At 39.8% G+C, this 25,175-nt stretch overlaps 1 protein-coding gene across 1 annotated transcript in view; it reads right to left on the bottom strand.

Annotated features, from left to right (window-relative positions):
- LOC139917433 (contactin-associated protein-like 2) overlaps positions 1–25,175 on the bottom strand; it is a 67,657-nt gene that overhangs the window by 13,772 nt on the left and 28,710 nt on the right. Inside the window, exons 9-22 of the mRNA XM_071906558.1 lie at positions 24,136–24,394; positions 21,255–21,404; positions 18,583–18,745; positions 15,410–15,516; positions 13,654–13,773; positions 12,236–12,351; positions 11,408–11,492; positions 9,853–10,009; positions 8,550–8,677; positions 8,181–8,351; positions 7,369–7,587; positions 6,556–6,792; positions 4,601–4,834; positions 3,547–3,680 (exon numbers count right to left, since the gene is read on the bottom strand). Of these exons, the coding sequence (XP_071762659.1) occupies positions 3,547–3,680; positions 4,601–4,834; positions 6,556–6,792; positions 7,369–7,587; positions 8,181–8,351; positions 8,550–8,677; positions 9,853–10,009; positions 11,408–11,492; positions 12,236–12,351; positions 13,654–13,773; positions 15,410–15,516; positions 18,583–18,745; positions 21,255–21,404; positions 24,136–24,394 (2,280 nt within the window). The remainder of the gene's footprint in view (positions 1–3,546; positions 3,681–4,600; positions 4,835–6,555; positions 6,793–7,368; positions 7,588–8,180; positions 8,352–8,549; positions 8,678–9,852; positions 10,010–11,407; positions 11,493–12,235; positions 12,352–13,653; positions 13,774–15,409; positions 15,517–18,582; positions 18,746–21,254; positions 21,405–24,135; positions 24,395–25,175) is intronic.

Raw genomic sequence — 25,175 nt, 5'->3', positions numbered from 1 at the left:
TATTTTTGTCTATTTAAACTTAAAACGCTTACAACAGTCAAAACATTAGTGATAAAATTCAGAAAAAAATCACACATCATTCTGCTGGTTTCAGGTGTATTGTCAGATATTTTGGTGAAGTTTGAGCAAACATTTGACGAAATAGAAAATGATGTGCATACAGTACTAATTACAGCAAGATATTGAATATCACTGCGGACTCACAGTTTGACCGATCTGAACACCTTTTGACACACTTGATGGAACCATTTCTTCTAAGAGTGTAGGGAATTCACAACACCATGCCATTGTTTTGACAGTTGTTGCGCCTCCTATTTATTGATTTTAATGAAAATTTGCAGACATGGTTCACTATCCTTACGCAACAGATCTGCCAAAGGGAGCTACGCTGTGAATACCTAAATAAGAAGAATCCTTACAAATACAATAGGGTTCCAGCACCTTCGGTGCTTGGACCCCTAATAAACACATTCTTTGATAACATAGATCTTCCCAAGCTACCAGAACTTCATGCAAATATCTTAGACAGACCCATTACACTAGATAACTGTGAGAAAGCACTTCAAGCCATGTCAAATAACAAAGCCCCTGGATCAGATGGTTTCCCCACTGAATTTTACAAGCACTTCTGGAACACAATATCACCACTATTCATTAAGATGACAACAGAAATCTACAAATCCTCCAACATCCCACCACATATGAATTTGGCACTCATATCAGTTCTCCTCAAACCTAACAAGGATCCCACTCTCTGCTCAAGCTATCGCCCCTTGTCACTCATTAACACAGACATCAAAATTATTAGTAAAGCACTATCTATGAGATTGGAAAAAGTCATTCATATTCTAATTCACCCGGACCAAACTGGTTTCATCAAAGGTAGACACTCTTCAAATAATATGCAGCGTCTATTCAACCTAATAAATATATCCAAAAATCAAAAGACTAACACATCCATCATATCATTAGATGCAGAGAAAGCATTTGACCGTGTAAACTGGACGTTTTTATTTGCAACACTATATAAGTTTGGTTTTGGAGAGTCATTTATTAAATGGATCAAAATTTTTTACAACTCACCCACAGCCTCAGTAATCACCAATGGAATAACCTCACAACGTTTTACATTAAACCGCGGTACTAGGCAAGGATGTCCACTCTCCCCATTATTATTTGCACTATTTATAGAACCCCTAGCAGCTGCTATTCGCCAAGACACTCAAATCACTGGAATCACCACCACCAACTCAACCCATAAGGTCAGTTTATATGCCGACGATTTATTACTATATATACAAAAACCATCAATATCATTACCTGCAGTGTTTAAACTCATAGGAATATTCTCCTCCATCTCTGACGATTCCATTAACTGGTCCAAAACCACCATCCTCCCACTAAATCAACACCAGTGGAAGGCTGCAACCCCAAAACTACCCTTCAACATCTCAATTGGTAACATTCGATATCTGGGTATTGATATTTCCTCCAATCTTCCAGAGTTGTTCCACCTCAACTTTACCCCCATCCTTAAATCCACCGAAGATCAGTTAAACCGCTGGAATAACTTACCACTCTCCCTTGGGGGCGGCATTGCAATAATCAAAATGTCAATTTTACCCAGAATCAATTACCTCTTCTCAATGACCCCTGTCCAACCAACACCCAATTGGTTCAATACACTTGACTCACTAATCACAAAATTCTACTGGAAAAACAAACAACCTAGAATCAAACTCACAACACTACAGAAAAGCAAACAGCTTGGAGGTTTAAATGCCCCAAATTTTCTCCACTACTACTTAGCCAATCAATTACAATACACCATGAAATGGATTCACTCAAATGTTCACCAAGATCCATGGTTAGAAATTGAACAATCAGAATGCAACGAACTGTCCATCAAAGATCTACCATTTCTCTCAACAACAATAAAAAAAACATAACTGCTACAGGAACACAGTCATTGCCACAACTCTGGAAGCTTGGTGGAAAATCAATAAGATCACCAATCACACACCCTCACCATGTAAATTCACCCCAATTTGGAACAACCCAGACTTTGTAATCAACAATTTATGGAAAATCAAATCAAAGGAATCACTCACTTAGAACACCTGTTTGAGAATAGTACCATATTAACGTTCCATCAATTAATCCAGAAGTTTGATTTCACTCAAGAACATTTTTTACAATATCCACAACTCAAGAACGCACTCAGGAAAAAAATTGATATCACACATAATAACTTGCAACCACCACCATTAGTAACAGACTTATTTACAATATCAACAGCCAAGAAACCACTATCAAAATTATACAGACTTATCTCATCAACCAAAGATTCCACCACATCCGTCCCCACCACAGACTGGGAAAAAGATTTATCGATTAATATTGATGCAACCCTCTGGAAACAAATTTGCAATAACATCTTCTCAATGACCAGCAACCCCAGATTACAGCTCATTCAGTATAAGACCTTACACAGAACACACATAACTCAACACAGGATGCACTTAATGGGTTTCACAGACACCGACACATGTCCACAATGCACTCTCAACACCACAGACAACTACTTTCACTCAGTATGGCTTTGCACAACAACTCAAAATTTCTGGAATAACATAATAACTACCATCTCCCAAGTCTTGGGTCACAGCATTCCACTTTCCCCCTCCCTCTCAATAGAACAAATCACTGCATCTAACAAAAATCAAACAGCTAAATTTCATGACACCTGGGCCCCCTTCCTGAAAACTCTGAATCTGCCAATGAACTAAGACTTTTTTTTTTTTTCTTTAGATTAATTATAAACCTGTGGAGACTGTCTGTCTGTCTGTTATTTTATCCTCACTAACTCTATGTAGGGGCGGGAGGGGCGGGGGGGGGTGAATTGTTTGTTTTTGGTTTTTGTTTGTTTCTTTTGTTTTTTATATATGCACTTTATCTTGGTTCTGGAGTGGTGACACCTTGTCTGTAAAAAAAATATATATTTTTTAAAATTAGTATCTAAACAATAATTAGAAAATCCTTAATCGTTTATCATCATGCAATCTAATGTCAACTGTACCACTTCTGACTTTATAGCAAGTATTTGGTGGAATATCTGTAGCTCTACCTACTGTGACGCCCTAGGTCATCCAACCACTTGACCAAACTTACGAAAAAGTTTCTCAACTTTATAGCTACAGTAACTATAGCTATAATAATAAGCTGTGGTGATACTGTTTTTTGATATAAAATTCAAGCCTTCAAAATTGACATCCACAGCTTTAATTTGTGACTCCTTGCCAACACAAATGTATTTATCACTTAATTGTAAAATCTTGTATTATCAACAGGACCCTGTTTTGTACGACATCAAAAATCATCTTCCTCATTCATCACTCCCTGCATGAAGAAAAAATAAAAGAAGTACAAGTCCAGTTGTCCACCAGTAGCCTTGCCTGAAAAACTCCCAACCATCTATATTAGGAACCGGTGTTAATGTAAACGATTAGACTAATCAGCTACTTGTGTCCTGTAGAATGTACTAACCTGTAGTCGTATCTCCCTGAGGTTCCTAGTTATGTTGACATGGTGTGGTTGTCCGTTGGCCATGTTACGGTGGTCTACATCTATGGTGTAGGGCTCCTTCAGCCCCCCGAGGCTGTAGCGGATCTGGAGAGTGCCTGGACACACACACACACACACACACACACACATGTTACAATGTAAACAGTGCAACAATGTGACAGTTGACAGTACTGCAAAGCTACACAAATGGAGGGAGACACATTTTATTATGTTAATCTATATATGTAATTATTGTATACATGTATAAACTTGGTTTTACTTGTGTACATTTCATATTAATTGTTAATAATATCCATGAGTGCTTTGGTAACAAAAGGCTTGTTATTCTAATAAAGCCATTCTCATTCTGAATCTGACCAAAATAGGCAATAAACAGTGTACATGTCTTTCGAAATGTAGAAATAATGCTTAAGGAGTTTCTTAAGAATCAACAACAGATCTATCTGCAGTAGCTCTGTAGTGTACTCTTCAACATCCAACTAACTAATGCATAGGATTTTGACTAATCAATGCATAGAAGTTTGAGGACCATTACATACTATACACAGGTGTAATAAATTAAATTGTTTGAAATGCTGGGGAGAAAATACATGAAGGTGGACCAGAAAGAGAAAAACGCTCTGCTCTGTAGTGATGTATGTGAGACTAGTTAGATCTAATTAGTTTAACAGTTTAACAAAAAAACAGAGTGGTGGACTTCATAATTAAGTATAGGTATCAGTGGATGAAAGTTTTGTCGTTTGGGCCGACAACCTCAGAAAATTACAGAGCTGTAGCATGTATTGTTGATTTTTTATGATTTTTTAAGTTTAAAATTTTAGACCACTGCTGTAGTGCCACTATCTGGACTATTTGCCCCATACTTTAGTGAGCGTCGTTTGGCATGTGACTGGAGCTATGTGCCAAGTTTGGTGACTTTTCATGCATGGGAAGGCAGTTTTAGTAAGACAGATAGAATAATAATACATAGAAATACAAGAAAATAAAAGGTCATTTATCATGCTGGTGTCCCCACCATTGTGCCTGAGCACCACAGCCAGGTAGTCCTGTGTCCTGGAGCTGACGTAGACCAGGATGCTGGGAGCGTTGGAGGTGCTGAAGCTGAACACCAGTTCTTCCTGAGTCAGGTTGGCTTCGCTGGGAATGCTGACGCCCGATAGGCTCTTCACCTCCCGCATTACAGGAAGTCCCGCCTCTGGCAGGAAGTCGTAGCGCACCAGCGTTCCTGTCTCAAAGTAGCCACCCACATCTAAGGTTCACACACACACACGTACACACATAGAGCAGCATGAGCAGAGAAGGGTAAGTGTAAAATTGTTGTCAATTTACCAAACAGTACATAAGGAGAAATCCTACAGCAGCATAGGCATTAAGCACTTTACCACATGCAATTGTGACCCTTGGTATTTTGTTCATGTATGGTGTGTGTGTTTTGTATTGTAAATTGCTGCACACCAATTGCTAAACAGGGATTATAATAATAAAGCTTGAGTCTGAGTCTGAAACATCGTTGACATAAGTGTTGATAAAAGTGCTGCTGCAACAACCTAATTTCCCCATGTTTTAATAAAATTAAATCTAATCTAAACTAATCTAATCTAAAGTAATCTAATCTAAACTAATCTAATTTAAACTAATCTAATCTAATATAAATTAATCTAATTTAATCTAAACGAATCTAATCTAATCTAATTTAAACTAATCTAATCTAAATTAATCTAATTTAATCTAAACTAATCTAATTTAAAATAAATGTATCTAATCTAAACTAATCTAATTCAATCTAAACTAATCTAATATAAATTAATCTAATTTAATATAAATTAATCTAATCTAATTTAAGATAAATGTATCTAATCTAAACTAATCTAATCTAATTTAATTTAATATAAACTAATCTAATCTAAACTAAACTAATCTAATCTAATCTAAACTAAACTAAACTGATCTAAACTAATCTAATCTAAACTAAACTGATCTAAACGAATCTAATCTAAACTAAACTGATCTAAACTAATCTAATCGAAACTAAACTAAACTAAACTAAACTAAACTAAACTAAACTAAACTGATCTAAACTAATCTAATCAAAACAAAACTAAACTAAACTGATCTAAACTAATCTAATCGAAACTAAACTAAACTAAACTAAACTAAACTAAACTAAACTGATCGAAACTAATCTAATCAAAATTAAACTAAACTAAACTACCGTAAATCCTCTAATAGTGGCCTGTAGTCAATTAAAAGCCGGGTCTCCGATACTGGCCGGGGGCATGGTCGACACGAACAAATAAAGGCCGGCCTCGGGGAAAAAAACAAAGGAAACAAGACTAGGTCAAAACCTAGTATATGGCTGGACCGTGTCCGTCTCCTCTCTCCGCCGCTGCCTCTCCACCGCGCCCACAGCCCGCATTGATCCTCCCGATCCAAGCCCCGGACGCCCGGTGACGCATCGGCATCGGGACCCCCGCCAAAATCTTGGCCGGATCACCGGGAACACATCGGCGTTCAGGTTCAGTTAGCTTCAGCTTACATGCAAACAGCGGTGGATACCGGTAAACTCCTGGTGCCTGTTTGTAACTGTAGTTTGTAGTAACGTACAAGTGCCACAAGACGGCTCGGCCGGCGGAAGTCTCTGGAGCATGCCGTCGTCGATTACCGTAATTATCGTAATGCATTGCAGTAACAAAAAAACGGCTACCTAGCGTACCCCAACAGAAGCAGATCAGAAAACAAGGAGGCTTCGTACTAAAATATGAGCAAATATACTTATCAAACAGAGGGAATTAGAAATAAAGGCCTGTCTCTAATATAAGCCTGCTTCCAATAAAGGCCTGGTACCCTCTGCAGTTGAGGTAAATAAAGGTAAATAAAGGTAAATATTAGAGGATTTACGGTAAACTAAACTGATCTAAACCAATCTAATTGAAACTAAACTAAACTAAACTGATATGTGGAGGTCCATACCGTCGGTGCAGAAGGGTCCGTTGTATGCGGTGAGGGAGCAGTCACAGGAATATCCGTTGTACTGCTCCACACACTTCCCCCCATTCCTGCAGTGCATCCCATAGCTGCTGCAGTGGCCCTGGCAGCCCTGCTTCACCCCCGGCGTCACCTTCGCCCTCTCCTCCAGGTCAAGGGTCACGCCGTTCATCTTCAGAGCACGAATGCAGCCCAGGATACCCCTTTGACCACCCGAGGCACCTGGGAAATAAAACAGGACAGAAGGGGTGTCTATTAGGCTTGGGCCGATATTCTATATTAACGAATATCGCGATATTTCGTGAATATCGCGATATTTCCCACGATATCGAATATCGTCTTTATGAATATCTTCGAATTGTCTTTTTAATTCAAGTGGGTTGCCTTTTGCACAATCAGCCTGTTTTTCTGGAAATACTAGGGACGAGCAAATTATACCAAATGGCCATTGTTTCCTCCAATGCTTGAATAGTAAGATCAAATTTCTAGGCTATTAATAATAATAATGATAATAATAATCATTATTATAAAACATAATAATGATAATAATAATCATTATTATAGCCTAGACATTTGATGTAATTTGGAAGAAATAAAATAAAATACCACCCCAAATAAACCCGGGAAAAAAAACTGAATGAAAAAAACCTGGGAACCCCCCCCCCCCCCGAAAAAAACATAAGTATATCGCGATATTTTGGTGGGACAGTATCGCAATATAAAATTTTGTATATCGCCCAAGGCTATGTGTGTGGTGTGTGTTTATGTGTGTGGTGTGTGTGTGTGTGTCTATCTCACCAACATATAGCTGGCTGTAGAGCTCCAGTCTTGTGTGTCCCTGCGGGGGGGCGGGGCGGACCTCTCGGTACTGTCCGTCAAGCTGAAGCCCGGCCTCCTTGACGTTCCTCTCCGCCTCCACGCGGTGCCATTGGTTGTCATTGAGTGGCGTTGGCGAGCGTACGCTGAGCTCCACCCCCCCGTTCCCCACGTCAAAGGAGAAGGATATCACCGAGGCAGCTGGGAGCAACAAGGGGAAAAAAATCACAAAGGCTACTCAACGAATTGTCTGTGCATAGGCTTTCCCATGCCATTCATAAATGTGTTGAAAAACTTTTGAGCTCCTGAGCGTCTTTGTGAAACAAGAGACAAGTGGACACTAGAAGTTCTCATTGCATGGTTTTCACACCCACCAAAGACAAATATAATCAGTCCCTCCACCATTTTGCATGTTTTTTTTGTAATTATTGTGATCAAGAATTCTTTTGCAGTGGGATTTCTCAGAAATATTATGTGTTTACTGCTGTAAAAATCACAATTCAAGAAAAAAAATGGTACTAAATTGGCACTTAAGAGATACCCAAAAATACCTCCATACTTCAAGCTTTGTGGATTGTTCAATATTTGATCACAAGGTTTTGACTTATGCAGGTGGAAGTAGTGTGTGATGTATATCTGCAGTCCAGTGCAGATCATGCATTGAACCCACTGACGTGCAAAATAAAAATATAAAAATACAAAAATATATATCTCCGCAACTAGCCATTTAAAGATTTAATCATTCCCAAAAAGATTATTCTAAAAGTTTGTACAGTGCATAAACATATACATACTTCTCAGTTCAATGCGTATGAAGTCGGTGGTTCCCAGGTTCTCTAGGAAGACTCCATAGGTGGAGGAAGTCTTGAAGTAGAACGAGATATCAGCACTGGTTTCTCCTCTGAAGGAGGGAAAATGGAGGTAGGAGGCTGGGCTGGAGAAGGATGCTGCGTTCCAGTAGTTCCCTATAGCAAACAACACCATGGCATGGATAAAACTACTAACGTTGCTGTCATGAATAGTATAGCATACTAGTTTCTGGCAGACAGGTGTCTGAGTGTAAATTAAGTGGAATTATGGACAATATATCCAACAAAAAGTCCTCTTATTTCCGTGTGTGTGTGTGTGTGTTTGCATGTGTGTGTGTGTGTCCAACAACTCACGGTCCCCCTGGCATCTGAGCGGCCCTACGGTGAGTTTGGCCTCAGATCCGGCTCGACCCGTGTCACCAACCACAACCTGACTGACCGGCAAATGGTCCTTATACACCAACAGGCCTGCATCTTCCCTCCTGCAGAAACACACAGATGGAGAGGGATGGAAGGGAAACGGGTAGAAAGAGAGACACGTGAGTCAGGTAACAGAACAAAAAAGACAGAGGACTTTCAGGTGATGTTACACACCCTGTGGTAGCCATACTGGAGGTCCTCAGCACTTGCGCAACAGTGGCTGTGAACGGTTGTGTTGTCGGTTGTGTATAACTCAACAGAATTGAATAGACATGGTTAATGTCTGTGCTGATAATTCCATCACTGATACATCTGATTGATTTTGTGTTTAGATAATGTCAGCTTGTTAGCAAGCTATCCATAGTATCTGGTCAGCTAACCATCACTGTCTTGTAAACACATCTGATTTGAACACTAGCTAACATATAGTATAAGCTAGTGTTAGTAGTAGTAGTGGCTAATAGTCGCATGTTAACATTAACATTAGTTAAAGCTAAATTAGCCTGCTGGCTAGTTAGCTAGCTGACTGTTCAGGTTAACTGACTCTTCTCAAGCTACAACTCAGAGTGTTTTGGAGTAGAGACTAGGGCTAAAGACAAGACAGTTTACTGTGTCACTGTAACCTACGCTTGCATACGAATCAAACTTTTCAGACTATTCACTTTTACTCAGTACGTTACTGAATGGATCTACATCCACACCACAACAAGCTTTTTCTGTTAGCTCTCTTTCTAGCCAGGTTGTTCTATATTTAAACATTATTGGAGCACAGCCAATTCTCCAGTGGACCTCCATGAGCGAGCCCCACCTGGTTGATTGGAGATTTGTGATTTAACTGCAAAGCCTCTGTAGATTGAAGAATACAACAGAATGGAATACAATAAAGGATATAGAAGATCAGATGAACCTAACAATCTCTTTGGTGAAATTGTGGCATTGCAGCAACACATAGTAATGGGATACAACAGGGAAAATAGAATATAAACATAATTAGAATATAAATAAGAATATAAAATGGGGGTTTTAAAAGCATATGCAGCCAACAATTTCAACATAATGTCAAGCAGAATGTATGAATGAAAATTATGGGGAAAAGTATCACAGCATTATTAGGGTGCGCAAAATAACAGCAGCAGGACTTACCAAGGCAAAGAAGTGAGTACAGAATACTTACGATATCAAAAATACAAAAAGAAAATATGAAATAGTATGCGCAGAAGAATATATGTCTACCCACCACTGTCGCTGGTCAGCGTCACAGTTGCAGTAGTGTTTGGGGTTGGTACAGTTGCGTTCAATGCCACAGGAACACTTCTGTATCCCCGGTCCTGAACCTCCCCAGTAGGAATGCTTCTCATTAGCTCTTCCCACCCACCAGGTGAACGGGGCACCGTCTGGGAATCAAAACAACAAGCTGGAGTCAGTTCACTTCTATCAGTTCAATCAGCTGAATATGAGGAGGGAGGGAGATAAAAGATGTATATCTTCAATTCACTGCTGAGTTATCACCTAACATAAAGCATTTCTCTGTAGCAACCTAAAAGTCTGTTTCCGCTATAAAATAATCTAGATTCAATCATAAATCAATGGAAAAAGATGACCTTAGAGCTAAAGGGTTATTAGGAAACTGAAAACTAATCTATCACCTCTCTGGATGAAATGGCATAATTTCTTAATTGCATATAACTATATGTCTAAACCATCATTCTAATGCGTAGGATGTCTGTGTGTCTGTTTCCCATACGTTCTCAGAGCACAGAAATACATTTACACAACACTGATCCAAAACACACCCTCTTTATTTCAGATTGGGAATGCACGTTCAAATAAACCCTCAATTGAATCGGTTCGTGTTAGTGCACATTGTCAAGATACAGTACATAATTAGATGCCGAGATCTTGGATTCTTCAGGCTGAAGATATTGCTAAAAGCTACCTAGCTACTATGCGAGCTAACATGAAGCCACTGAATTGCATCTAACATTCAGCGTGTTAGCGTGTTGACGTATCCAGCCGCTCTGACATTATTTTCAGAGTGGTTGGTTAAGGGGTGATTCAACAAACATTATTCTGCAGAAACACAAATGAAAAACCGTTGCACAAACGGTTCAAACTTTAGTCCCGCCCACAAAGGTGCTGATTGGCCCGATCGTTTTTCCGAGCTAGAAATCGCGCAACACCAGACACTCTTAATGGCCTCATTGAGAATAGTTTATCCAAGCTCTTGCTTGCCTGTTACCATCCACATCCATGCCTATATCTTATGCCTTTGGTAGCATTGTCCGTATATATCTTTTACTTACATATTTTTTACTTATTTGTTAATATGCATTCATATTTAGGAGAATTTGTTCATTTTGTGAAGTTCGTATATTATGCTAGCTGGACCATGTGTTAGCTCAGTTTTTTTGTTCCATGATGGTCTAAATGCTGTTTCAGAGGCTTTTCCACCCTGATAAGAATAAAATTCTGGGGTAAACTCTGAATACTTGTGAATTTGTGGCATAAAAATGGTCAGATTTAAAGATACTGAATACTGGCATAAGATATCAGCGATTGAAAGCTTCAATCCAAAAATATCTGTATTGGTTTTCATAAACCCATATTGGTTGAACCTTAGTAGGAAGTGTTATTCTATTTCTGAACTGCACCCATTGCTCAATTCACACATCTTGAACAGTGCTCATGAATTCACTGCAAAAAGAGCAAGTACAAACAGTTGGAGAGCAAACTGATTTTACTTTCTAAAGGAGCGACCGGCTGAGATCCCAGCCAGATGATGGTGACATTACCTGGAGTGTTAAGCAGTCGAGACATACGGCAGGCATAGGCAACATGCTGCTCACAATACTCCGCACTGCTGGTGATGGACAACACCTAGCACACAGACAGGAAGGAAGGAAGGAAGGAAGAAGGAAGATAGGCACTCCTTTAGATTTGCACTTCAGCTGTCCTAAAATGGCTTGTTAGCATTTTTAACAGTTCTCTAAATAGCATAAAACTACTGTGACTTTCAACATGCTGTCATTCACCTATCTTTCAGTTACCCTTTCCTTTTTAGAAGAGCAAAAGTCAGGCTAAAATTCAAAAGGGTATCACTGTCATTAGTTTCAATGATTCATGCTAACACTAATTCTAACATACATAATGCTAGCTCAGCAGCCTACAAGTAGGGCGTCTGAGGGAGTCTACAGCAATGATTGAGAACCACCCAAATTAGCATTTGAGGTACAGAAGCTGCTCATAGGACCTGACCCAGCTGCATTTGGCAATTGTGGGTCTGGAACTGATTTGAACTTTCTGCCTATGATCACAGTACTCCCCAAAGGGTACAGAAACACATTTTACTACAGAGACACTACAGAAAATATTTTCTAATGTGGAACTGTCAGTTGAGTATGTGTATATAACCTCCATTTACTCTATTCTTATTTCTGTTTATATCCTTATCTTCTTTGCTGTATCTTATTACTATTTGTGGCTGCAATGACCCAATTGATCCCCCACAGGGATCAATAACATTTCATCTAATCCTAACTCCATGCCAACAAAGTAAAGGCTTCAAAAGGTGAACTAGGTTAAATATTTGAGGTGAAAGTAGCAGCCATGTTATTGAGTACCTGTTCAGCTGTCATATTGTAATTGAGCTGTAACACTGCCTTGCCCTCCTGGTCTGCGCTGGTGACTGACGTCTGAGGAGACAGATTGTTCTTCACTGTGGTCCAAACCTTGTCTTCTAGAAGAGTACAAAACATACAGTAGATAATACATACATACACAGAGAAAAACAATAGGACCGGTAAGTTGTCTTTCATTAACTACGTTTCCAGACTAGAGTAGGTACTGGTCATACTGGTTAAGGTCTTATTCATCTTTACATGAACCATTGATACCCTGTGATTGAGTCTCCCTGTTGCCATGAATTAACCACTTAACAGAATCCCCCTCCCTCTCTGACTGAGCGATATTAGCTTAGCTATTAGGGGAAACAAATGATGATCCCAATGGTATTAGTAATAATAAGTACTGTGTCCTGCCATGTTTTTTCTGTTTGACAGACAGTGAAAACCAAAAGTAAATGCAGTAAGATGTTTCCATGCTACAGTAGCCAGTTTAATATGAGAGCAAGACTGGCATCTTAACCAGGTTTCTCATAATTTGAGTATGAACTTACCCGGGTTATCCTAACCTAGTTTCTCATAATCAGTTTCTATCAACTACTCCCTGTGTACTGGTTCTGTTCCCCCTGCCCTCAAACTCGCCGTTGTCACCCCTATCCTCAAAAAGCCCGGACTCGACCCTGACATCCTCAATATCTATGCCCCTTCAGTACTGGGAGCCATTACATTCATCACAAATGCTGTTGAGGCATATTGGAACTCAAACCCTCACTGTGGATTGGCACCCTTCCATGTTTGTTTGTTCATTTGTTTGTTCTTTCACCCGTCCATCTGTTACGTGCCATATCACAGACACTGCTGATCAAGTTTTAATGAAAAGTGTGTGAATGATGCATCTCACCACTGTGTTGCGGCATTTTCAAAATCACACTGATTGGCCCAGGGGGCCGCTACAATTACAGGTCAAAACAAGGTGACATAATTTGTTACTGATTGGCCCAAAGGGGTATTAAATCACTGGTGGGGGATGGCATGTTTACTGTTGCCTTTTTACCCTGAGATAGGTAGTGAGACATTCATTCATTCATTTTCTCTACTTGCTTATTCCTATTCAGAGTGGCAGGGGACTGGAGCCTATCCCATCATGCACTGGGTGGGACCCTGAACAGGTCACCAGTTCAAAACAGTGCCAACACAGATAAACAGATACTCCCATTCATGCCTATGGATAATTTAGATTCTCCAATCCACCTTAATGTGGGAGGAAACCCAGGAGAACATACAAACTCCACACAGAGAGGACCAGTAATTAAACCTACAACCCTCTGGCTGTAAGGCCACAGTGCAAACCATTGAGCCACCGTGATGCTCAGTATAGTAAAACAGACACAGTCAAAAGCCAAAGCAGTGTTCCTCACCTGTCATGTCACAGCTGACTCTGAAGGGGCCGATGGATCCGCTGCCATCCGGGTCAATCCAGTAGCTCCCTGAACTTTTCCCCTGGTGCTTATACTCCTCACAGGACTGCTGGTATACCGCTACACAGGACACAACACACAGCTCAACAGACACATGGTTACTGTGTGTGTTTGTGTTTGTGTGTGTGTGTGTCTGTGTGTATGATGGAATATCCCACCAAGCTCCAACAGAACCAGTACCTGCAACGTCTACTTGGAATGTCTGCGCTACCCTTAACTTGATCTGCCTCTGCGGTACACATACTGTATATTGGTATCTGCCTTAACGCTATGCTCCCTGCCTATAGTACTTAAAAATGCACATCATGATCTACCTAGTAAGGTCTGCATCCCTGCTTTGTTAAAATAACTCCTGTCTCAATAACACAATTGTCAAATCCTCTTGAGAATTGCTCACCTAGCTTGCCAAGACCCTAAGGAAAGATTCTGTGTCTTAATTTAATCACAGTATTACAATATTATAAACAAGTGCAAGCAATATGTAAGCAACTGTGGGGAAAATCCAGCACATGGAGGTTATTGTAGCCTATCCAGCCTGCTCAGACCACATCAAAAGCCCATGGCATGAAGCACAGGCATGTTCTATGCTATTTTCATTGCTTTACCAATTGATGCATGCATGAACAGATCTTATCCAAAATCTTACCAACCCTTTTTGTGGATGGTATGTTGGCCAATTTAACTTGGATATAAATTATCAGTATATGCCATGACGCATGGAGGGAACACTGAAGGGAATTAAAACATTCTCACCATTATAAATAGGCCATTATGGCAAGAAAACCTCCATTATAAGTCTTTAAATAACAAAACACCTGCTTTTTGAGGTGTGGCATTATTCATGTGGCATGTGTACAAAATAAATTTAGTGTAGCATAGGTGCAGCGCTGGCATCATTTACACTCTGAGCCAGTGCCAACACACATGTAGGGGAGGGTGGGGTAAGATGAGCCAGTGGATAAGGTGAGCCACGCCATGTATCCTAGCAACTAAGCACTATGTGTCATGTGACCAGGCATTTAGGAAGACACTTCCATTACAACGTGGCTGTGATGGAACCAGCCACATAGGACAAGTAGTAAGTACAATTATGCTCGTAAAACAGTTTTTTGTAACAGAAAGCACATTTTTTACGTTAATTGTTTAATGGCTGTTGTCTCAATACCAATTTAGCTTCATTCAAACATATATACAATAAATGTTGGTCTACTACCAAGGACTAAAACCACATGAATTAACTAGCAAAAGGTTAGCAGCGAACTAGTGTGTAGAACTTTTTTCAAAAAGGTGGCTATGGGGTAAGTTGAGCCAAAAGCCAAGTGGTAAATTGAGCCACTCAACATACCACCTTTTTCATTTCTGATATTAACAATAGTATTTTAATGAATAAATCTGCCCCTTGTTGATTTCTGATATTAACTATAGTATTTTATGTATTTGTTTGTTTGCTTTGTATCTTGAACAATATAGAGCAGTGTTTCTGAACTATTGTAAGTCTATTTACAGGCAACGTTACAGTTACGCTACCAGACTAAATCCTGGGTCTCCATTGTAAGTCTATGTAAAATCTTAGAGTAATCTTAGAGGTTTGGTCAGATCTTACAGGTCTTGGTCTGACACTAGGTAGACGTTGAAGGTACTAGTTATGTAGGCTATTGTTGTTATGTGCGTGTGTAGTGTGTATGCGTGTACTCACAGGTATGGCAGGTAGCTCCAGTGTATCCAGTGCCATTACAGTTGCAGCTGAATGCATCCCATGTCTGAGAACAACGACCACCATGCTCACAGTGGTTAGGAACACACCTGACACACACATACACACCACAAAGAGAGAGAGAGAGAGAGAGAGAGAGAGAGAGAGAGAGAGAGAGAGAGAGAGAGACTATGGTTAGAAATACAAATAAAGGCAATCTCAACTTACCACTCTACTATCATTCATGAGTCTACTACCAAGACTCAAGCTTGTCCTATTTTCATGGGACTAGTATTATGTGGGGGCCTCGTGTAATTAATGAATTGTCCCCAACTTCTGCATTTCATGATGCACATTTGCATGGGATAATGAAATTAGCCGAAAACAACAACTTAGAGTGAAATCCAAAAGTGTCTCCCTAACAGCAGTGAGTGAGCACCCTGTCCAGAGAAAGCTGGCCTCGCCAATGATGGCTGAACCTCTCTTCACCATCCCAACCCCATCACACATTAAGAAGAAGACATTTAGTTTACTGACCTCACCGCACAGGATTTCTTGGTAATGAAGTACTCAAAATTCAAACAGTTACCTCTCACCGCCATTTGGGGTCGCCAATGTGCGAAATTGCCTAGTGCAGCTTTAAGTGTCTTTTCCAAAATTGTATTTCTGGTAGAGGATTTTTCCATCTCAATGGTATGTACAGGGAGATTGACAGATACTAGATACTGATGAAGGTTTTAAAAACCTACCAAGTATGCTTTAAACGAGTAGCCCTCAACTTCAGCTGGCTCCACATGTTCTCACTGTTTTCACGTTTACATACTTCTCTGCTGCTTCACCCTCAACGTGAATTGTTAGGGTATTATTCAGGGTAGATGCAAGGTTTGGGAACTTGTACAATAACTATCATTGGTTGCAGTATAAATGCAGAATGGATGGGGTACTTTTACAATAGATATCACCATGACCATTAAATATATATAATGTATAATGGCCTTGGGGGCCCCTATACCACACCCAGGGTACCAATCAGCTGTATCTATTCAAGCATCTTCAGGTTTATGACAGTGTCTGTGCTTGTATGAGGGTTGTGACAGGTCATGGATTGAGCAGCTGCACACTGCCCAGATACTATAGCTGTATAAGACAGTAATCCAACTGACAAGCCCACAGGCCACAGTAGCAACACCCCAAAATCTTGATTATTCAGCTGTAGTGTGTGGGTTGAGGATAGAACCTGTTTTTTCAAGACCGCTCCTGCCCGCTCCCACTGCTTTCTGCGCCACACCCACCCGCACCCACAAGTCTTTGTACCATGCCTGGCCGTCAGACCACATGTAAGCACCTCACCACAGTGTTTCCCACACATAGACTTTACTTGGGCGGGCCGCCCAGGTATATTAACGGCCGCCAAAGTATATTTGGCGACCCATTTTAGCATTTTTTATTTTTATTTTTTTATCCGTCCAAGAGAACGACGCCATCTGCGATCGATTAACTAGTGGACAATCTCCCCTCGCTCTGCTCTACCCCTCCAGGGTTTCCCACAACAAAACTTTATATGAAACTATATAATCGTAAAACTGCGTGTAGCGCATTGATTCGCTCAGCCCCTAATTGCTCCACGTGACCTCTCTCTCTCGCTCTCTCTTTCTCTCTCTCTCTCGCTCACTCTCTCTCTCTCTCTCGCTCACTCTCTCTCTCTCTCGCTCACTCGCTTTCTCACCGGACCCGTCTGTTCGCCTCCCACTGCACACATGTGAGGGAGATTTTTTTTCCATGCCAAGAAGACGGCCGACTGAATTCCCGAAAAGAAGAACTAACAGTTAACGTTACTCGGAATACAGCTGAGTTTCCCAGATTAGCACGCTGTATAGCCTAGCTGCTAGTCAGTATCCACTGAGTGGACTGATAACGTTAATATTAACTTTTTAACTCTGACTCTGAATGTTTGCTCCCTCAATCCAGATTAATATTGAAAAATATTTTCAAAGAAGGAAAAGGACTGGTCCTGAGGAGGAGCAGGACAGTCTGGACCAGAGGAGCTGCTGAGCAGTAAAACAGAGCAGATAATAATGTTAAAGGCTGTAATGTAACGATGTAAAGATACAGGAGAGACTGACAGCACAGAGAGATGTAGCAGGGCAGAGGGGCAGAACAGCTGATTTCTCTGTAAAAGGAGTCTCATTTCTATTCTTCACCTTGTAGACAACAGCAAGCAACAGACAGAACAGTGTAGCACTGTTTATATTTTTAAGTTATGTTATCTTTGACACAAAGTACTTTAGATATATACAGGTTAGTTATTTGTTTGACAAATGGAACTATTTAAAATGGAGTACATTAGATAATTTTTCAGCCATCCAGGTAGTGGGATCCTTTATTGATATTAGCCTATATATTGACAATATAAGACAATACAAGAACAAAAAGGCACTCGCACCACCCCCCCCCCCCCCCCCCATGCCAACCCACCTACCACCACAAGTACATTCGAATTCTGTGGGAAACACTGCACCAATACCCTTAACAGTCCAACACAGAATTTATGATCTATAACTGAAAAGCCCAGTAAAAGATGGTCGACAGCAGCAGGGAAAGTCATCAGCTGTCAGGTTTTCTCCGCTAGGCGAAAGTGCCTCATTTTGTTGCAAGTCATCCTCATATCTCTCCCAGTCTTTCCTGTCTCTCTTCTTGAAACTGTCTAATAAAGGCAAAAATGCCCAAAACGTAATCTTAAAAAAAACAAAGAACTGATATCCTCCCATCTATTTGTTGTCAGGACTAAGGGGAAAGTGCCTCAATTTGACGTCTTTCATTTGGCTGACTGAGATGCATCATATCTATGTCGTGTATACAGCACATAAGACCGGATTCGAATGTCTTATGTGCGGACTTCATGTAATTAATGAATTAACGCCCAACCTCTCTGCTTCATCAAATGCATTCGCTCTGGATAATGAAATTCGCTGAAATCACTGGTGCTTGTCAGCTCTGTGCCTATAAATTAATATATAGCCTAAAGAAACCATTTTATTGTGCCAGGAGTTCAGTTCCCTGATTGAAGCCACAGACAAATGAAAACATTTTCTTTTGTAAAGTGTCATATAAACAATATTTAGCATTATTATTGTGTAATATTGTGGAACTGTGTATGTGTGTGTGTGTGCTTATACCTGTCTATAATGGCACACATGTCCAGGCTGATGTTTTCAAAGGTTCCGATGAGGCCCTGCTCAACAGCCCGGAGGTCGGCTAGCTGGTCGTCGATGTGGATCATTTGCATGCAGCCCTGGAAGGAGCGCTGAAGTGACGGTGTGTTTGTACGCAGGAAGTAGCCTGGGAAAGAAGCAGGGGAGGACAAAGGTCATCAGTCGTCAGGTCGTCAGCTTTTATGGTTCTTTATCAGCCCCCATGTCAAGCCATGTGAAAGCAATGATACAAGCGAATAAGACCAACTTGAGAAATTGGGATATTACGTTCTTCCTGGGCCCCGTTCCTCGTACATGGATAACTGAGTTAGCCGGATACGTTTGTTGACAATTTGACATAAATCCGGGATTTTCTGTTCCTTGAAACAAGCTTAAAATTGAGTCTATCTTGTAACCAGAGCAACAGCTTCTGAAGCTCAAACCTGCAAAAAGGCAGGCTTAGTCAGAGTTCGCTGGATTATGACCATGCCTTTTAAGATTACCCCATCCATGAACTCATTTCCAGACATGGCTGTGCCTTTCTTCAGATCAATTGTTATAGTCAGACAGGCTTTTAGAAGAGAATGTGTATTGAGAGATCAATCCTTCTGTATTTGAAAGATACAGGTCTAGTTTCCACAATTAAGAGTTAAATACATACACTCAGAAAAATGAACATTGACACTTTTAGGTATTAAGTAAAGTTGATTTTATCCAAACACAGTTTCAATAAAATATAAAAAAGAAAAAAAAAATAGAACCAGCAAGACTGAAACAGGTAAAATGAAATGTATTGGCATCATGAGCACAAATTGCATACATTTAAATTCATTAAATTGATTTTAAAAATTCTAATTCATTTAAAGCTGGGGTAGGCAATTTTTTTTAGAACAATTCTGGTAATATCTATTGAAATTGTCCTTGCATCCCAACAGCTATCAATAAATCAAATGCTCTGACAAAAAAATCCAGTCTTTGTGACTGTCCCAGGCCATGTAATCAGCCACTCCAAAAGCTCTGGGTGCCTGAATCTTAACAACCAATCAGGACAGCTCACTGATTGGTGAGTGAATCATGCATATCATTGGTGGTGTTGGCTATCGTAACGCACTGTATTACCTTTGTATTCACTGTTACAGGCTGGTATTACCTTAGTTTCGCTGTAAGCAAAGTTTTGAATTTAAAGCTGGCGTTCATCTACCAGTTCATATTTATTATTATAGTGGCTGGCCTTCATCTTCCAGCTCTCATTTATCGGTAAGCTAGCTTTCATCTACCAGCACTCAGTATTAGTAAACTGGCTTTCCACTAACAGCACTAGTTATTAGTAAGCAGGCCTCCATCTATTGGCACACATTTTAATTACAGCTGGCCCTCATTTACCATCTCTTAATTATTAAAAGGCTACAGTTGTCTTACCTTGTATATATTATATATACTGTATATATACAGTACTGTGCAAAAGTCTTCGGCACATGTAAAATATTCTGTAAAGCGAAGATGCTTTAAAAATAATGAAATGAAAAGTTTCTAAATATCAAAAAATTACTATTAAGAGCAGTCTACTGACACACAAATGGAGAAAACAAATAAACATCTAAGACAATTTTTTCAATTTATTTTAATTGTAAAGCACTTTGTAACTGTGTTTTGAAAAGTGTGCTATAAATAAAGTTTATTATTATTTAATTTTAATTTTAATTCTAAACCCCCTTTTGTTCCTTCTTTATTACATTACTAGCGGGCTCCATTGTCTCATTTTAAATTCAGTATTTATTTTTGGGGTGGCATCCTAATTCCTCCATCCATTCATGGGATATTCCCTAACCCCATGAATGGGAGGTGTTTCATCATGGAGTCTACGCCAAAGTTTCTCTTATGCTTTTTTTTTTTCCAATAAAGTTTCTATTTGAGCACTTAACTTAGTCTCTCCTGGCTGAAATGTGGCTTTTGCATAATTCAATCAGGAAGACTACTAATCCCGCCCACCTCTCTTGCTGGGTTCATTCATGTTTTCTCATCATCTAATCAGTTATCTAGCACTTTCACTCTCTTTTCAGACAGTCTCTCGAAAGTTTGTCCTTGTATGCATTGAGGGTCTAAGGCTGATGGTGCCAGGTTAGGCTATGTAGAATAGCTAGGCTATTATGTCTTGCTAAAATCTGCTTTTGTGTGTCTTGTGCTTTTCCTGTTTGTCCTATATCATTCTGTTCTATGGTTGATTGTTGATCAGTTAGATCTTGTTAGGTTAATTCTCTGTAAAGTAATTTGAGACATGCATGTACTTGAACTTGTTTGGCTTCACTTCACTTGGCTACAAATTGCTTTTATAATGAAATGTTGAATGTAGTGTCTGTAACTTTGTGCTGCTTTTCTTGGCCAGGTCCCTCTTGAAAAAGAGATTCTTAATCTCAATGAGTCTAACCTGGATAAATAAAGGTTAAATAAATAACTAACTAAATAAAATAAACTTCACCAGTGTTTTGACTGACATAAGGGTGAGTAGATAATGACCAAATTTTCATTTTTGGGTGAAATATACCTTTATACCTTTATTAACTGCCTGAAAGTAAAAGTGATGCTGTGATGTTGTGCCACCATTTGATGTAAAATGCAAAGCTACCTTGGTAACTTTCTTACATTTACGAGTCCATTACCTCCAAAGTAGTAGGTTCCTCCAGTCCTGATCTGGATAGGGATGGCTGTTCTGACTGTTGAGGCCTCGTCTCCATCGATGGTCAACATGGCATAGTTTTCCAACGCATTCAGATGGACACTGTGCCATTGGCCGTCATTCAAACCTGAACCTGAGAGAGAAAATACAGTTGACTTCACACAATACAAATACTGATGCTACTACAGCTATAACTACTAGTACTAAAACTACCACTACTACCACTAATAATAATAATAATAATAAAAGCTACACATGTGACGAAATACATCTGAACCTGAAAGGAGAAACACCGTTTATATACAACAGATACAGCTTACTACGATATGATCTGATACAATACTTGGTGCATTGGGATGTGAATTCAGCATAAGGTTCAAGGTACACAGCGCCCAATCCCTACAAATCGTGGTGCTCTGCATGCTCATGTTGTACTGTAGTACAACAGAACACTGGTTACTCTGTGTCATCAACTATAAATCACATCTCAAAATTGGTCACACCCTTGTTTCTTTTGGGTCCCCACATTGCCAGGACACTAATATGTGTAATGAGTCTTGGTCCAGGAGGTGAGAAATATAATGACCATAATACAGTTTAAGCAGGTAATTAGTAATTTGCAATGGTCTGCATTTTGAAAGGAACCTTCCCAACCCCGACAATACACCTCAACCTGAAAACCTGTGAAAAAAACCTGAAAAAAAAATGCAATAACATTGTAGATCACGATATTTTGGCGGGACTGTATCGCAATATAAAATTTGGGATATCGCCCAAGCCTATTTTGGGATTTTATTGCCTCCAAATCCTGTAATATATGAAGTCAAATCACCAAATCAACAATTTTGTCCAGTTTATAGACAGCTATTTGAAGAGCGCTATTGTCTTGGGGTGACAGTAGCCTGACTGTAAGAGACGTGATCGCAAGGTTGATGGTTCATATTTCCTGGACCAGCTGGAAAAGTCTGGATGGGGTAAGTAAAAGAGTAACACTTTCCCTCAACATCTACCGTTGAGGTGCCGTTGAGCAAGACACTCAACCTCCAATTGCTTGAGTTGAGCTGATCAGTGCCCACCAGCATAAGACTGTCGCTGTGGCTGGGCAGTTCTCAGTGAATGGGTGTAGCTGTGAGTGTGAGGAACAGGACATCATGCATTTAGGGAATTCTATAATTGTGGGACATTTCATGTCCGTGGGATGTATCTCACATCTATTTTTATTAACATTTTTTAAAAATGTTTTTTTTATTTTCATATATGATCATGTTTGAGCAAATTATGTATCATAGCAACTGTCATTTATTTATAAAAATAAGCTGGATGTGTTTTTCTCCTGTCCAACGTTAATCACAACACCCTTCTAAAATGAACTTATTTCTGAATTCTTTTCATCTTTTTACTTTATGAACATGAGATAATCATGACAGACAGACATTAATTGCCAATACACTAAACATTAGGTGTGAAATAACAAATTTTAGATATATCCGAGAAATCACTACTAAGTTACCCAATCAACAACTAAGTAATTTGTGATAAGGTGCGACCTCTTTGGCTTTATGAAACCAAATATGAAAGCCCAATACAGCTTATTGCTTACAATTCATCCTGCTCCCATCATGTAATTGTTAGCTCTTAATTTTTTTTAAACACAAAACTGTTTTGTGTAGATTAGACAAACCATAACCTAAACAATAACTCATGCCAATGAAACTTTGCAATCAACAGATATAAACAATTAAACATCTCATTGTGATCAATAGATATAGCTGCTCAAACTAAAACCAATCAGGGAAGGGGGAGGGGCTTAAATTACATCACCAATCGATAAGAAATTCTCTCCTGAGTATGACGAACCATCACTGATTTCAATGACTTTGAAGTTAATAGATATAGATTATGAAAAGCAGCACAAATTTAGCCAATTGGGAAAGAGGGAGGGGCTTAAATGATATCACTATTCGATAGGATGCTCTCTCCTGGGTCTGATGATCACACATCTCAATGCGGCTTCAGGATTGCTCTCCTGAGCCTAGCGAGCTGTCACTCATGTAAATGCAACTTTGGGATCAACAGATATAGACGATCACACATCTCCATGCGACTTCTAGATCAATACAGCCAATCAGGAAAGGGTAAGTAAATAACATAACCAATCAACAAGAAACTCTCCCCCAAGTCCGACAAGTCATCACTCATGTCAGTGTGAGTTTGGGATCAATAGATATAGATGATGAAAACCAGCACAAATTTTTGTGTTTGGGACGGACAAACAAACTGACAGACCAATATGTAGTAGCTGCTGGTTGCAGCTAAAATACGTCTTCTCAGTAATAAATGATTTATCCCAAAAGCCTATGAACTCCACCACACCAAAAAACACTGCACTTAGTGTAAGGTATGTTCTTTCTTGTTTTATATATTTGTTATAGTGTCTGAGTCAAGAGTGGATTTCTTGAAGGTCAACAGTGTTACTCCAATCAATCAATATTAAATGACATTTAATCACATTTTAATCAATTATTTGTGTAATATCTATGACATTTCCTTTTGAAAAATGACATGGTATTTGGTTCTGGGCCTACATGTAGAGCATGTTACCCTGTAAAAGTGCAACACACTTTTGTTATTACTGCTATGTTCTGTAGCTTTGCACACAATATAACTTACGACTTTTGCCATCTTGAAACATGTTGGACATGTAGTGGTTAATAAACTAGCAAGTGACCCATTTTATACTTGTCTGTGAGTTTGTCATGTATTAACAGCTCATCAAGATGAGTGACAAGTGTTTGGGAACTTGACCAACTGAGGGGGAGGAGGGGGAGAAAAGTTGCATATTGGAGCTTTAAGCTGAGGCTCACCCGATGAGATGTCAATGCGCGTGTTCTTCCTCTGCGTCACGTTGATGTAGACGGTGACCTTGCCCTCCGTCAGCCCCACTTCCACCACGCCGTCGGCCAGCGCCGTGTACATCAGCAGCCCGCTGGGGTTCCACGTCCGGAAAGACAGACTGACCGACAGAGTGTCGCTGTCACTCTGCCCCGGCAGCCGCATGAAGGACGACGAGTTGAAGAAGACGGGGAAGGAGGGAGACTCGGCACACGAGAAAGTCAGGTTACGCTACAATGGGAGAGAGAGAGAGAGTGAGAGAAAGAAAGAGGAATGGAGGTTAGTTTAAACCAGTAGATCTCAACCATGGTCTATCGAGGTCCGAGAGTCTGCAGGTTTTCATTCCAACCAAATACTACAGCAGCTGATTTCACTGCAACACACCTTCAACCAGAGCGGAACTAATCAGTGAAATCAACTGCTGTAGTGTTTGGTTGGAATTAACATTTGCATATTTTTAGGCCTCCGTGGATCATGATTGAGGGGATTGAGGGCAATTTGTTATGTTGTTTATTGGATGTATGAAGGGGGAAGTAAAAATAATACATTTTATCACTAAAAGTCTTTCATTATCTTCCAACTAAACCAACACACAGGCCATTCTACTCCAGTGAAAATACCTTCTATCTCACGCAGAATTAGTTTTAATGAATCGTGATGCCAGGTACTGACTTTCTTCATTTTGGGATCAAATATCTGTATTTTTTCACAATCCGGTGTTTACACTGTTTACATTCTTAATGGCTATAGTCCATGGCTTTAAGGTTCAGGCTCCATGGACCCTGGCCACTGAAAGCTCTCTATGTAAGGATACCGTGAAATGTGTCGATCTTATATGGAATTGAGGTAATATCCACCTACAGTAAGAGCCGTGAATTTCTTAGAAGCTGTAAATGCAGCCAATTATACTGATCTTTCCCCTGGCTGTTAAATTTCATTCTGAATCATCATTTCACAGAGGGCCTCTTGGGGAAAACAGGATTTGCTTCCCAATGATGTTTAATAATCAGAG

This window comes from Centroberyx gerrardi, chromosome 13 (genome assembly GCF_048128805.1).
Source record: "Centroberyx gerrardi isolate f3 chromosome 13, fCenGer3.hap1.cur.20231027, whole genome shotgun sequence".
Lineage (NCBI taxonomy): Eukaryota > Metazoa > Chordata > Actinopteri > Beryciformes > Berycidae > Centroberyx > Centroberyx gerrardi.
Note: the sequence above shows the minus strand (reverse complement) of the source record. Positions and strands in the feature narration are given on the sequence as shown.